Source organism: Schistocerca cancellata, chromosome 2 (genome assembly GCF_023864275.1).
Source record: "Schistocerca cancellata isolate TAMUIC-IGC-003103 chromosome 2, iqSchCanc2.1, whole genome shotgun sequence".
Classification (NCBI taxonomy): domain Eukaryota; kingdom Metazoa; phylum Arthropoda; class Insecta; order Orthoptera; family Acrididae; genus Schistocerca; species Schistocerca cancellata.
Window position 1 is genome coordinate 190,716,540 of NC_064627.1, and position 15,792 is coordinate 190,732,331.

The 15,792-nt window shown below is 44.2% G+C and overlaps 1 protein-coding gene across 1 annotated transcript in view; it reads right to left on the reverse strand.

The window, feature by feature from the left end:
- The window catches only part of LOC126144409 (uncharacterized), a 122,687-nt gene that overhangs the window by 7,751 nt on the left and 99,144 nt on the right, over positions 1-15,792 (reverse strand). The window contains exon 8 of the mRNA XM_049915489.1: positions 9,721-9,921. Coding sequence (XP_049771446.1) covers positions 9,721-9,921 — 201 coding nt within the window. The remainder of the gene's footprint in view (positions 1-9,720; positions 9,922-15,792) is intronic.

Genomic DNA, 15,792 nt, shown 5'->3' on the forward strand with positions numbered 1-15,792 from the left:
AAGTAAGAGTAGCAATCAGGTTATCGACGAGGAGCAGGAAAAGAAGACACGAAATCAAGTCTATCTTCAGGCGACCTTTGTCGAAAATCCAGCAATTACTCAGACCAGTTGAGGATGTGACTGTTTTAGAACACCTGGGGTTTGAAAAACACGTTGAGAGTGCGACCAGTCTTAGGTCGGACAAACAGTGGAAGATGTAGAACAATGCAGGTAGACGCATGGAAGTTTTATTGCCTACACCGCCCCAAAATTCCACTTTAGCTGCGCATGTTATTGAAAACGGCTACTGGGTCAAATTTGACACCTCTGACGTGACTCGCACCAACGGTTTTTGGGACAGTGTAATTAAAGAAGCAACTGAAATAAAAGTCGCTGACAACACTATAGGGACGGCGGCCTGCATGTCAGCGCGGTGCATCGAAAGGGAAACCACATAGCTATGTCGCGAGCGCCAGTGATGTACATTTTATTCTGCGTTACTTTCACAAAACTCTGCATTCTTTCTTACTATATGCTGGGCAGATGAAACTCTGACTTAGTCAGACAGGGATATTTCCTGCCTAACAAACTACAAGGTGATTCCATGACGATATTACAAACATTGGGGGAAAATGGAGAAAGGTAAATGAATCAATCTGATGTAAGGGGCCCTGATCCGAAAATACCGAGTTGAAACTCTTAAGCGAAAATCGTTCTGATATCTCAGACAGTGGACTTTTTCTCTTGAAAGCTCTTTGCTTTCTATGTTTTTGGAGGAGGTAGTACAGGCCAAAACAAGAAAAAATTTCTAGTAAACGTGGACTTTTGCATACCTTAGGAGCTATGAGCACTTATTTATCTTTGCTTGTTTGTTTGTTGTCTTCCACCAACATGGTGTCCATAGCTATTAAGCTATGCATTTTAGAGCCCCTGCTTACTATAAAATGTTTTCTTGTTTTAGTCGTTACTGCCTTCTCCCAAATATGGGAAGCAAAGAGCTTTCCTAGAAGTAGTCCTAGAAGTAGCAGAAGATTTTCGCTTATAAATTTCGACTCGGTCTTTTCCGGATCAGTTTCCCTTACCTCAGACTGATACATTTATCCTTCACCATCAGCCCAGAAAGTTTGTAACATCATCAAGAAATCGCCCTTTATAACCCAAAATAATTTCCTTCTTCGTGACCTGTGTGATCAAACTCTTCAATTAGTTCATTACCAATGCCTCCCATTCGACGCCGACTGTTTAAAGACTCGAACTCTCATGTATAAAACAGCTTCAGACCTCTGATTACTTTACAAATGACGTAAAGTGATAAACAGTTTTCTCATAAACTGTGTTTTATACTGTGATACAATTCTATTATCAAAGGTATATGTGGGCACTGTCCGCAAAGTGGATAGCCAATTGAGTTAGTAATAACGGAATAATGAATTAAAAAGTCATGCTTGACGCTGATGTTTTACCGCATGATCAGCAAGCATTTAGTAAGGTATGAACCGCTACCCTTTCAATAGTTTATGCGGATGTAGGTGGGAAAAAGTCTACAAAAATTTGAAGTTACGTATAAAGTTTGTTGGAAGTCGGTCATTGCACTTACTCTCAAATACTGAGTGAATACAGGCTGAGTAATTTGCGCACCATGAATTACGATGCCTCAAGACGTAAACTTTACTACATGCCTTATTGCGTTAAATATTTAACGTAAGAGTATACATGCCTCTTAATGAGTAGATTATGGCAGCATTTAAAATTTTAAAATTCTGTCAATACTTATGTGAAATACTGAAAAATGGTTCAAATGGCTCTGAGCACTATGGGACTCAACTTAGAACTAGTTAAACCTAACTAACCTAAGGACATCACACACATCCATGCCCGAGGCAGGATTCGAACCTGCGACCGTAGCGGTCTCGCGGTTCCAGACTGCAGCGCCTAGAACCGCACGACTGAAATACTGAAAATCAAACTTTTGTTGCCCCCCTCCCCCCTTTAAGCCGCTGAATAGGCAACTGCAACTGAGACTAGTTGAACGTTTTAGTTGTTAAGTAATGCACATAGTCTAGACGAACAAATTGATATAGGACACTTGCGGTCTGTGAAGCCAGAAAACAGCTACAAATTGGCTTACAAAGAAACACGTAAGCTACAATGTATGACCAACGTGTGAAATTTCGACTAAAATCGTCCTTGAACATTAAAACACACTGCTGCTTTTGCACTTACAAAATGAAAACATACGTTTGCGTGTATTTTACCTCAAAATACTGCAAATTTTAAATTCAAAAATTGACAGTTAAATCGTTTCATCGTCTGGCCTTCTTTCTACAAAACTACACCGCCTGCAAGAGCTCAGTTTAGATAGAATTGTAATTGTAGTTAGTTTTTGCATAACGTTTACAATTTGTCTGCTTTAATTACCTCTACTTGAGAGTTCAAATGAATTATGTTAAGGAAACAGTCCACTAAGAAAAAAATGGCTCTGAGCACTACGGGACTTAACATCTATGGTCATCAGTCCCCTATAACTTAGAACTACTTAAACCTAACTAACCTAAGGACAGCACACAACACCCAGTCATCACGAGTCTACTAAGCCGGGGGTGTAATGCCCCTCTATATGCTCAGGTTTATCTGAGTAGACCATGTTTGCAACGATCGTCTGCACACCTGGACTGCACTGCTGAGCTCGGATGTACACCTTCCAACCACAATTCGGGTTTCGCACAATCCTGAATCAACAGTCCGAGAGTGCAGTGTATTACCTGGCCATGGCCAAATTAAACAAATTTTCTTGTAAGATAATTATTCTGTCTAGTGCTCTTACTTGCGAAGTTAAAAAAGGAAAAGATAAATATAGAGAAAATGGACGAAAAAGTGACTTCTGAAACGTGCAATGGTAATCCTTCCACTTCTTCTTTTTTGGTTATGCCTTTGTCCTGCATCACCGTAGCTTCGGCGTGGTTATTAACGGATTGGCACGGTTAGTTTAAGGGGTATTTTTTTGTATTTGTATTTTAACCGAGGACCTAGAAACGACGGAGAGGCTCCGTCCCCGCCGTAGCCACAGTGGTCCACAACCCCACAACGACTACCGCAGTCCACTTCACCCCTCCGCCGCCCCACACCGAACCCAGGGTTATTGTGCGGTTCGGCCCCCGGTGGACCCCCCAGGAAACGTCTCACTCCAGACGAGTGTAACCCCTATGTTTGCGTGGTAGAGTAATGGTGGTGTACGCATACGTGGAGAACTTGTTTGCGCAGCAATCGCCGACATAATGTAACTGAGGCGGAATAAGGGGAACCAGCCCGCATTCGCCGAGGCAGATGGAAAACCGCCTAAAAACCATCCACAGAGTGGCCGGTTCACCGGACCTCGACACAAATCCGCCTGGCGGATTCGTGCCGGGGACCAGGCACTCCTTCCCTCCCGGAAAGCCGTGCGTTAGACCGCACGGCCAACCGGGCGGGCCTAGTTTAAGGGGTGGTCGGATACCCTTCTTGTAGGCCCCCCGTTAGTCACCGGAACGGATCATGCGTACGCCATCTGGCTGCGTGTAATACTTCTCATGTGAAAGTGAGCCACCACAAGTTTCCTAAATGTTTGCGAATCGTGTAACTGTGGATGGGCTTGAGTACCAGCCAGGGTTTAAGCTAGTGGGATGTGAAAACCTCCGAAAAATCACATCCATGCTGGCCGGTGCATCGACTCTGGTCCTTAATCCACCGGGCTGATTCGATTCGTGGGCCGGCGCCTCTCCCTGTCCCGTAAGTGACGCTTTTAACACGCACGGCTATCCGGGAGATCCACGTAATCTTTGAAGGCGATAAAAGTTGTAAAAAAGGACTGGAACAACTGGGTTGTTGCGTTATGCTACGCCATATAGAGGGAGGAAAGACACTGTAATGAGGAAATCATTAAGTGTTTATGAAAGGCTTATAGCAACAGTGAGATATTTGGTAGGACTGTTGATATTTTTAAAAATATCATTCCCGGCTCCGGATGTGTCGAGAAAAAGTATCGATATACCGATATATCGACGGAAGAAATATCGACGTAGAGGCACATAAAAATATCGGCTTCACATTGTAAATACACTGCCAGTTTTAGAGCTTTATATTTATGTATTGATTTTTTATTAGATATTATGTACATAAACAAACTAGCAGCCTGCCTAGCCCACTTAGAACAAGAACTGAAAGGAAAACGCTGCACCTTCACGCTTGGCGATAACCACATTGTTAACAATGGTAGCTGCATGTAAGTGGTATAATAAAAGGTGCCTGATGGATCCGGCACAAGTCGAATTTGTCTCGAACACTTCATGCCGACTTCCCTGCTTTTCGTTTCTGCCAACGGCAGCGGCCTAGCAGATGCAGTGTCAAAATTGCATGTTGAAGCTAAACGTTGCAGTTTGTGTTGGGTGCGCCGAGCGCGGATTACGTCAGCCTTTCCCCTCACACGTCTCAGCCCACCGCAAAAACCAGTCTTATCAATTAAATTTTTGCTCATTTTCGACAACCATTTACGAAGAATGCTGATGGGAATAAATAGTTCACTAATTGCGTTAAAATTGTCGGACGCCTTCTTTGGTGCCGCATGACTTGTTTCACATTGTCAAATAGCAAGACTTGACGTGATGAAAGCTCAAAAAGTAGTAAGAAAAGTAGTAAGACTGAAGGGCGTACCCAGGATCTGAACTGGGGGGGGGGGGGGGGGCAGGTCATACTAGTCTCAGGAAACAAGGACTCGAGACAACATACAGCACTTCTTATTAAATAAAACAGTAAACCAGTGAAAAACTGCTTTTAATAAACATTTTAAATACAAGAATGCACTTGTACAACCCGAGAAAACATGCAGCATTTCTTATTAAATAAAACAGTAAACTAGTGAAAAACTGCGAATATCTTCTAGGGGGGGGGGGGGGGGGTTCCCTCTGCCCCTCGCTGGGTACGCATGGTAAGACTCCTTCACATTGTGAAAGTAAAATTATGTTGTACTACAAATTAAAAAGAACAACTTCAAATGTGTACAGAAAATTGGGAAAAGTATAATATAAAAGAAAAATATCGGCAGTCGATATTGCCCCTTCTGTATCGATATAATGACATATCAAAAAATGGTTCAAATGGCTCTGAGCACTATGGGACTTAACTTCTGAGGTCATCAGTCCCCTAGAACTCAGAACTACTTAAACCTAACTAACCTAAGGACATCACACACATCCATGCCCGAGGCAGGATTCGAACCTGCGACCGTAGCGGTCGCGCGGTTCCGGAGTGTAGCGCCTAGAACCGCCTGGCCACTCCGGCCGGCCAATGACATATCTGAGGAAAAGGTATTGTTTATTTTCATCGATACATTTTGGAAAAAATATTGATATATTGATTCACACGCAACAGTTCGTATGTGCAAACATTATCCGTACAGAGAAGTTGGTGTAAATATCTGAGCCTGTGAAGGGCACTTAAGAAAGCGAGAAGATATTGGAAACGTTGCGCGGCGTACCTACGCCGTTGCTTAAGCGGATTTTGTAGACCAGTTTGATGTTACTTCCGGCCTTGATCGCAAGTGTCCTATATCGGACTGCTCGACTTCCCCTACACCATTGCGATACGCGGTAAACAGTTATCGTTTACACCAGTCCTTCCCAACCTTACTGAGAACATGACCCCTGACTGCAATCAGGTATTAGCTAGCACCAGCCCCCTCTGCCACCCACCTCCTCCACCTATCATGGATATTACCAGCTAGCTAAATTTTAACGTGAAAAAGAATTTTCTTTCAAGATCTAAATTTTTAAAGTGATGGAAGATAAATTGTGTTCAGTTTTTGAAGGTGTTTTATTAAATCGCGATTTGACGACTCAATGAAACAACTGCGTCTGCTTATTTCTAACGACCTTTATTTGCAGAATGATTAAGTAATTCTCACTGCATCGCGAGTCCTACCTACAACTCCTCAGAAAAGAGACCTAGTTATCCACAGTAGCTACAAAACACGCTACGCTGCAGCAGTTGTCTCCCTTGCGACATTTGAGCCAACCACACCCCGCACCAACACTTCAATCAACCAAGTTGAACTGTGTGTGTTGTACTTATTGTTTGTAAATCACTTGGTTGGCGGACTCCTTGCTTCTGAACTGACAGAAACAGCAAGACTTTAGCACACATGCTCTGTGTCTGAACAGTGCCACTAGTAACAACAACAACAACAACAATAATAATAATAATAATAATAATCTGTGCTCACGAACAGAGAAATCAAAAGATGACTAGAGCATTCTGGAAAACTGGAAACATCTACAGTAAATCATGTCTATTACTTATTGAGAAAGTGAGACGTTCTAACACCATCACCAAGTGAGAAACGTTATACACATGAGAAACGTTGATCATGTGCCCAAAAGGTGCACGTGATAACATGATGAAACTAGAGAGAAGAAACACTAGAAAAATCCTAGGGCCCAATAAGCAGAAGAGCGCTACAGATTGCGGGGTAGATAAGAGACCGAACACGCATGTAACACAGTACATGACATGGGGAAACTTCGACTGAAATTTTATTGAAATACACAGAGGACGCCACTCTAACAGAAAAAAAAAAAAAAAAACGCCTGATCTTGGAGTACACAGAGCATTAAGAACAGGAAGTCCATCACCGAAGTCAGAAAACACTGCAAGGATGCTGGCACAACAGGCACTGAAACATACATCGGCAAAATGCTTAAGTGGAATGTGGGCCAAAAAGTCAAGAAATTCAAGACAAGAAGAACTCTGTCAGAAGAAAGGAAGAAAATGCATAGTGAGAAGACAAAAGCAGTGTGGTACCGGGGAATATCTCACATCAATTAGTTATCTTGGGGCCTCTACGTGTATAATAATAATAATGTTTGGGCCCTACAGCAATGTAGTAGCCATTATGCAGTTACTGTTGCATTGTGCTGTCAATTAGTTCGTTTATCTGTTGCGAAGTGAACAATCAAGCAGTATGTGATCCATTGCGAGAACTACAAGCAACGTGGAGAACGCATTTTTATGAGATATTTAAAAGTATGTGATGTAAATGTCCCATTTTTACTATCATAGGAGCATATCATACAGTGCAAAGTGTGTGTGTAGCGCCTGGGCTGTATGAAGAAGATGTTCATAATTTCATCTCACAAGCTGTAATCAAAACTACATTGTTGATTGATTTGGGGGAGGAGACTAAAGAACAATGTCATCGGTTCCCAGCGGATTAGGGAAGGATGGAGAAGGAAGCCGGCCGCGCCCTTTCAAAGAAACCATCGCGGAATTTGCCTAAAGCGATTTAGGGAAATCACGGAAAACCGAAATCAGGATAGCCAGACGTGCGTTTGAACCGTTATCCTCCCGAATGCGAGTCCAGTGTGCTAACCCCTGGGCTACCTCACTCGGTTGCAGCCACTTTATGTTAGGTGTTAATGCCACTATTTGAAAGCTATATACACTAATGGCCATTAAAATTGCTACACCACGAAGATTACGTGCTACAGACGCGAAATTTAACCGACAGGAAGAAGATGCTGTGATATGCAAATGATTAGCTTTTCAGAGCATTCACACAAGGTTGGTGCCAGTGGCGACACCTACAACGTGCTGACATGGGGAAAGTTTCCAACCGATTTCTCATACACAAACGGCAGTTGATCGGCGCTGCCTGGTGAAACGTTGTTGTGATGCCTAGTGTAAGGAGGAGAAATGCGTGCCATCAGGTTTCCGACTTTGATAAAGGTCGGATTGTAGCCTATCGCGATTGCGGTTTATCGTATCGCGACATTGCTGCTCTCGTTGGTCGAGATACAATGACTGTTAGCAGAATATGGAATCGGTGGGTTCAGGAGGGTAATACGGAACCCCGTGCTGGATCCCAACGGCCTCGTATCACTAGCAGTCGAGATGACAGGCATCTTATCCGCATGGCTGTAACGGATCGTGTAGCCACGTCTCGATCCCTGAATCAATAGATGGGGCAGTTTGCAAGACAACGACCATCTGCACGAACAGTTCGACGACGTTTGCAGCAGCATGGACTATCAGATCGGAGACCACGGCTGCGGTTACCCTTTACGCTGCATCACAGATAGGAGCGCCTGCGATGGTGTACTCAACGACGAACCTGGGTGCACGAAGGCAAAACGTCATTTTTTCGGATGAATCCAGGTTCTGTTTACAGCATCACGATAGTCGCATCCGTGTTTGGCGACATCGCGGTGAACGCACATTGGAAGCGTGTATTCGTCACCGCCATACTGGCGTATCACCCGGTGTGATGGTGTGGGGTGCCATTGGCTACACCTGTCGGTCACCTCTTGTTCGCATTGACGGCACTTTGAACAGTGGACGTTACGTTGCAGATGTGTTACGACCCGTGGCTCTACCCTTCATTCGATCCCTGCGGAAACCTACATTTCAGCAGGATAATGCACGACCGCATGTTGCAGGTCTTGTACGGGCCTTTCTGGATACAGAAAATGTTCGACTGCTGCCCTGGCCAGCACATTCTCCAGATCTCTCACCAATTGAAAACGTCTGGTCAATGATGGCCGAGCAACTGGCTCGTCACAATACGCCAGTCACTACTCTTGATGAACTGTGATATCATGTTGAAGCTGCATGGGCAGCTGTACCTGTACACGCCATCCAAGGTCTGTTTGACTCAATGCCCAGGCGTATCAAGGCCGTTATTACGGCCAGAGGTGGTTGTTCTGGGTACTGATTTCTCTGGATCTATGCACCGAAATGGCGTGAAAATGTAATCACATGTCAGTTCTAGCATAATATATTTGTCCAATGAATACCCGTTTATCATCTGCACGAGCGAGATTTAGAGTCCCTTGACGTCATAGAGATAAGCTTATCAGGGCGTGGCAGTGGAAGTAGCGCCGCCCAAGAGAGCAAGTCGCTCAACAGGAACTGCTGACTGGTCCACTCGCATTTGTTGGTTGCAAGATTAACTTCCCTTGTACAACTAACGAGGTTGTGACTGGTAATTCATGGATGACCTTGGCTATAGTTCGAGGAAATGAAGAACCCCTTGCTGGATTGGAGTCATATTATGACAGAGATGATATCGCCTACAGAACGTTTGCACTAGGAGTTGTTGCAGACAGGAATTATGGAACATGTGTTGTTACTACAGACAAGCCATTCTTTCTTCATACAAGGAACAGAAGGAGAATCAACGCAAATGAAAGAGTTAATATTTGGTGCAAGATTGAAGGAGTATTAATGAAATATATTAAAGTTCAAGAAGATATTACTATATATTATCATGCCTAATAAAGACTATCCATCCTTATCTATCCCGTGAGATTTTTTTTTTAATTAAAAACACTAATCATTATCATTAATGGGTGCGGGTGTACTGACTCCTGGGGGCTGGGTGGGTTCTATTCATTGCTGTGTGCGTCGCCATCTTGGCGCGTGACCTTGAACGAGCTTCGCTTTAATGGCCAGTAGTGTAATTATTGGTGGCTTATGTAATCGGTATTAAAATGTTGAGAAATAGTGATAACGGTAATTATCTTTAAAAATAGTCCAGTGTCATGATCGAACGACAATTGAACCCTTTTGTTTCTGCCCCTCAGTTTTCATTTTAACCCTCAGGGAACAATTACCCTCAGGTTGGGAACGACTGGTTTACACCCTGCAAGTACCCCTCAAGGGATATTTCCCCACGTGTGTTTGGCACTGGTGTGGACGTACGGAGCGACTCACCGGCGTGGTGGATGAGGATGAGGCTGCCGCTTGCTGCTGCTGCTGTTGCGCTGCGCGAACCGCAGCGAGCATGCGCAGGAAGAGCGCCTCTCGGTACTCGTCGGGCATCAGCTCCCGGGGAGTGCCCACGGCCGAGCGGGCGCCGCCGGTGCGGTGCTGGATCTGCGGGATGTCGTACGGCAGCGGCTGCGGCGCCAACACCTGTCCACACCACACCACACACCGTAGGTCCATTACTTCCGCCTGAGGTGCGCCCCTTGTAGCCAACGCTACTACGAGAGGGTATCCAAAAACAATCCGGATTTTTCTTAAAGCTAAGTATTTTCAAATTGTTTACAAAACAAAATTATTCCCTTCAAAATACTCTCCATTACAACTAATACATTTGTCGCACCGCTGTTTGCACTGTTCGAAACACTTTTTGTAATCTTTAGAAATGGCTGACAGCTCCTCCCCCTTTCTTTCCTTGACTTCTTCAATGTCGTCAAACCGGTGTCCTTTCACGGGCCTTTTCATGCTTGGAAAAAAGGAAACGTGGCATGGAGGCAGGTCAGGCGAGTATTGTGTTTAGGGCATGGGAATGATGCCATTTTTAACTAAAAACTGTCTAACGAAGACGGCTGCGTGCGCAGGTGAGTTCTCGCGGTTGTAGAACCAGTCTCCTATGTGCAAAAATCGGGCCTTTTTTAACGAACACTGTTGCACAAACTTCATAAGACTTCCAAACTTCCAAATAAAACTTCTGATTGACTGTCTGACCTGGGGGAACAAACTCTGAACGCCCTCGGCATCAAAAAATGAAATCGGCATTGTTTTGATCTTTGATTTGACTTGGCATTTTTTTGATGTTGGTTCGACTTGACGACATGTTTTTGGACGGGGTGACGATGACTTCTTCCATTGACTTGCCTACTGCTTTGTTTCTGGCTTTGACAGAAAATCTGGATCAGTTTCAAGCTGTTGTTTCAAAGAACGACATGTTTGAACTCGACGTTCTTTCTGATTGTCAGTCAGAACCCGAGGAACAAACTTGGCACCAGCCCTTTTCATTCCCAAATCTTCCGTTAAAATTCGCTGATAACCCACTAATGTCTGACAGTTGATCAATTATCTGTCGACGCTCTGTGAGCACAAGCACTCGAATAATTCAATATTTTCGTCGATTCGGGCAGTTGATGGCCGTCCAGAACGAGCTTTGTCATCAGTCGACACGTCGCAATTTTTAAATCAAGCAAACCACTCGTGCACCTGAGTTTTTCCCGTAGCGTAAGATTGAATTGAGTGAATATGGCAGTTGCGCCTGTAAATTCAAGCCGCTTACACAAGCAGAGACGGTGTCGCCAAATGTATTCTTCGTTTGGTTTCCTAAATCCGAACAAAGAGAGAGATACAAAAAGCGGACATGGAAAGGCGGTAATAAGGATCTAACCTGAGCCAAAGGCTGAGCAGTCTTGTGCGCTATCATCTACGTTATGAGAACTACTGACATTAATTGTATCGGCCCGCAGCTCGTGGTCGTGCGGTAGCGTTCTCGCTTCCCACGCCCGGGTTCCCGGGTTCGATTCCCGGCGGGTCAGGGATTTTCTCTGCCTCGTGATGGCTGGGTGTTGTGTGCTGTCCTTAGGTTAGTTAGGTTTAAGTAGTTCTAAGTTCTAGGGGACTTATGACCACAGCAGTTGAGTCCCATAGTGCTCAGAGCCATTTGAACCATTAATTGTATCTGGCAGACCGCTTGAATTTTCGTGCGCAACAGCCTGATTGCCTAATTTCAATGCTTATTAACTCAGAAACAGCGCAAAGTATCGAATTGTTGGTAAATAATTATTTCTCAGCACAGCTTACCCTGCTACATCCTTACAAACGTTTTAGACTTTTCAGCTATTCACAGAAGTCTATTGTGGGCTGCAATTGTCGTATAGTAGCGAAACTTCGTAGATATGTCAATGCGTTAATGTAGGACCGATTTACACTGGGAAAAAAGTAGTTTCAATTTTGGCCACCAGTCGAAAATACGACGCTGTGAATGCAAGCAAGACGAATAGAAATTTTTCCATGTGTCATGGACCGGGAACATGACGTCGGCAGAAAAGGTTATACGAATGAGAAAGGCATAATATTGATTTTATTATTAACAGCCTCTTAGACAATTTGTTCAGTATGAGCACTGAAGACGTCGACGAGACGCTGAATCTGTAAAACGACGTCATCACCTGTTGCTCGCAGCAGCCCCAGTGGAATCCGGGCAACGTGTTCCTGTATACTGGCCTCAGATCAGGCAGAGACCGAACGTGCCCTTGGTAAACGCGCTCCTATCCCCAGAGACGAAAATCATACCATTTCAAATCAGGTGATCCTGCAGAACATGCATCTGGAAAATCTCCACGTTCGCGGAAGGTTGCAAGCGACGTGAGGCGTTACTCCAGCTTGCATGAAAACAGTGGTTTACACACAGTGGCGCTCTTCCAGAGTAGGACTCATATGCTGTACAAGGAGGTCTCGATAACCTGCAGACCTGACGGGCCCTCTTGGTGCATTCTCTTCGAAGAAGAACGGAACGAGTGTAAAGGTGCTTGTGAATCCACACCACGCAGTCACGTAAGGCGAGTAGAATGGCTCTTAGTGCACAACACGGGCAGTTAACACTACTCAAAATTCATTAGTTCTATGTATTCACTTCAGCCAATACTGTAAAATGTGAGCCGGCCGGAGTGGCCGTGCGGTTCTGGGCGCTACAGCCTGGAGCCGGGCGACCGCTACGGTCGCAGGTTCGAATCCTGCCTCGGGCATGGATGTGTGTGATGTCCTTAGGTTAGTTAGGTTTAATTAGTTCTAAGTTCTAGGCGACTGATGACCTCAGAAGTTAAGTCGCATAGTGCCTCGTCACTCCGTAAAATATTGCCCAGCCACGTTACATCAACTTCGACCCTTGCCAGAAACACAAGGGCAAATTAAGAACACTGAAATCTTAATGCAGTTGCTCCATGGCTTTTCAGCATGTTTCTTAGGTAAGGTTGGCAACGGACGGATTCAATTCCTACCGACCCAAAACCACTCTGAGAGGCATCAGTCGATCCGCCTCTCACATAATTTTGTAGTTTTGCTTTGTCAAGTTCGGCAGAGTATCTTTTCTCTGCCTGCATTTGCTCATATTTTCCATGTTCATATTTTCAATGCCAGGGAGGAAGATAACGCTGGGAACCAGAGTTGTGTCTGTTTATTGTCATCATAATTGAAATTGATAATCAATACATGTACCTACAGGGTGATTTTTTTTTCCACCGTGTACAAAACCTAGGGATTAATCGATAAGAGGATGTGGAACAAAACAGGTCTAATGAACTTATGTCCGCAAATGCATGGTTTCAAAGCTGGAGACCATTCATTCAATCACAGTTTGTTGTAGAGTCTGCGGCCTAACACGCGCTGTAGCATGCAGCCACAGTTAGAGTATGCCTGTGTAATCTCCCCACGGAAATTTACCCTCTACCACGCAATAATTAATAATGGTCAACCAAATCATCCACATTTATTCACTTTTTGGAAGTATCTGATCGGATTTCTAGTAATATATGCGCCGACAGCTCGTCGACGCCAAGGTATTTTTCTAGTAAGATTATTCTTTGGAATAACAGAGATACATAGATGTATTCTCCATGGTTATTATAGAGGGAGAAGGAGTACAGCTTCGGAAGTATCTGTTGGAAGATTGTCGGGTTGCTAAAAGAGACATATTTGCTCTTCTTCTCGCTAAAGCGAGCTATTAAAGTTTGTGCCACTAGCGGGTTATTGGTGGATAGAGAAAAGCGGTAAACGAAAATTAAGTAAGACTTGGAATCAACAGAAAACGGAACATGCAATGGAGATGGATTGAATATACTATTTTCTTCAGAAATAAGGTTTGTGGCCCTTTTATTCTAGAGTGAATGACGAATGAGTTCTCTGTCTGAATCATTGATGATTGCCTTGGCCCTGTAATTAGTGGGGAAGTTTCAGCTGTGACGAAGAGAGCCTGCAGTCACCGAGTTTTGATAAAATCGTCCAAAAAGGCTTCGTCCACATCTGAAATTCTAAATCTGTCGTAAAAATGAACGAATTGTTCAAACGATCGATTTTTCCCAACTGAATGCAGCGCTTAACAATAATAACAAATGTAAAGATCTTTTCCAGCAAACCAGCCGCTGAATATTAAGACGAAGGGCTCCACCAGAGATTCTATTGGGCTGATTCCACGTAAATGAAATAATATATTTAAAACTGTACACAGATAAAGGACAGAGAGAGAGACAGAGAGAGAGAGAGAGAGAGAGAGAGAGAGGGAGAGAGAGAGCGAATGAAATTCGAGAAAATACTCAGAATCCTCCATTAGCATAATTGTTTGCCTGTCTTATCACGGATCAGCCTCAAGATAAAACAGGAGGCCCTAACTGTATTCTACCGATTTGTGTGTGAGAGAGAAGGGGTAATAAAGGCGACAGATACACCTCTGTACAGACAAAACATTACACCAAGTTAGCGGCAAGCTGCATTCACATACTTTCATCAATTACAGTAGAATTCATTATACCTGGTTTCCTCCTAGAGGGTGGTATTGTTCCTCAACGTCGTGCCCTAGCGCCTCTCCTACCACAGTTATTGGTAATATTGTGTCCGATTCACTTCTCTTGGTGACTCGCTTTTTAGTGGATATGATACAGCGTTGTACACAATGGTTTCGTATTCGGGTGAAGCTCTTGCCGACATGGTATTTACTTACAGAAAGGCAAAAGGCAACCGTCAGCGGTCGGCAAGGTTGTATCAGGAAACCTATCCCCGCCTACAGCAACCACAGCATTCAGTGTTTGCAACAGTGTTTCGCCATTTGTTTGACACGAGGTCCTGTCAGGAAACAGGAAATCATGAGGGACGAACCTGAAATATTCAGACACCAACCTTGACTCCCCTCCTGGAAGAAGTGCCACTGATGACTCTGAAGAGTTATGTGGTTGCTAGATGATGGTGCTCCAGCCCACTTCGCCGTTAACGTTCGGACGAATCTCGATCGTGTCTTCCCTGGTCGATGGATCGGACGAGGAGGTCCAGCTGCCTGGCCTGCTCCTTCACCGGATCTCAACCTTCGTGATTTCTGGTTACGGGGCCATCTCAAAAGTGTCGTGTATGCAAAGCCCATTCCAGATGTGGAGTTTGGTCTCTTCTCCCAAACAACCCAACGCAGATGTGGAGAGACTGGAGCAGCGTATTCACCTGCATTTGACACTGTTCGCATGCAGCCTGGCCGATGTGAACGTGCGAGACAGAACATGCTACGTCGCGTACACACATGCATTGAGACACATGGAAACCATTTTCAACACATACTGTAACTGTGGCTGCGTGGAACAGTGCGTATTAGACCGCAGTCTTTGTAACAATGCATGATTGAATAAATCGTTTCTAGCATGCAAATCATGCATTTCCGGACATAAGGTCATTAGACCTGTTTTTTTTTCCATATCCTCTCATCGATCAACCGCTAGAGTCTGTACACGGTGGAAAGTATCACGCTGTAGGCACGTGTACTGGTTATCAGTTTTAATTATGATCACAATAAACACACACAATTCAGGTTCCCAGCGTTATCTTCTTCCCTGGCATGGAAAATATGAACATGGAAAATACGGGCAAAAGCAGTCAGAGAAAAAAATACTCTGCCGAACTTGATAAAACAAAACCGCAAAATTATGCGAGAGGCGAATCGATTGATACCTCTCAGAATGGATTTGAGTCGGTAGCCACTGTTTCCGTTCGTTGTCAACGTTATGTAGGAAATCTGTTCAAAAGCCATGGTGCAACTGTATCAAGATTTCAGTATGGAGATTATAACTCTAATAGTTGCCTCAGTGTGTGATTTATTTAATTATTTTTATTCGAGACAGCTGTATTGTTGTTTGGCACTGTTTTGTGCGTAACAGTGTATTACAATTTCTCGTCAGCGAGTGGCATTTGACTAGGGTTAGTCAATGAACAGAATTCTGTGAGTGTGTTAAGCGTCACCAGCAACTACAATCGTTAGACCATGACATATATAGTGGCGAA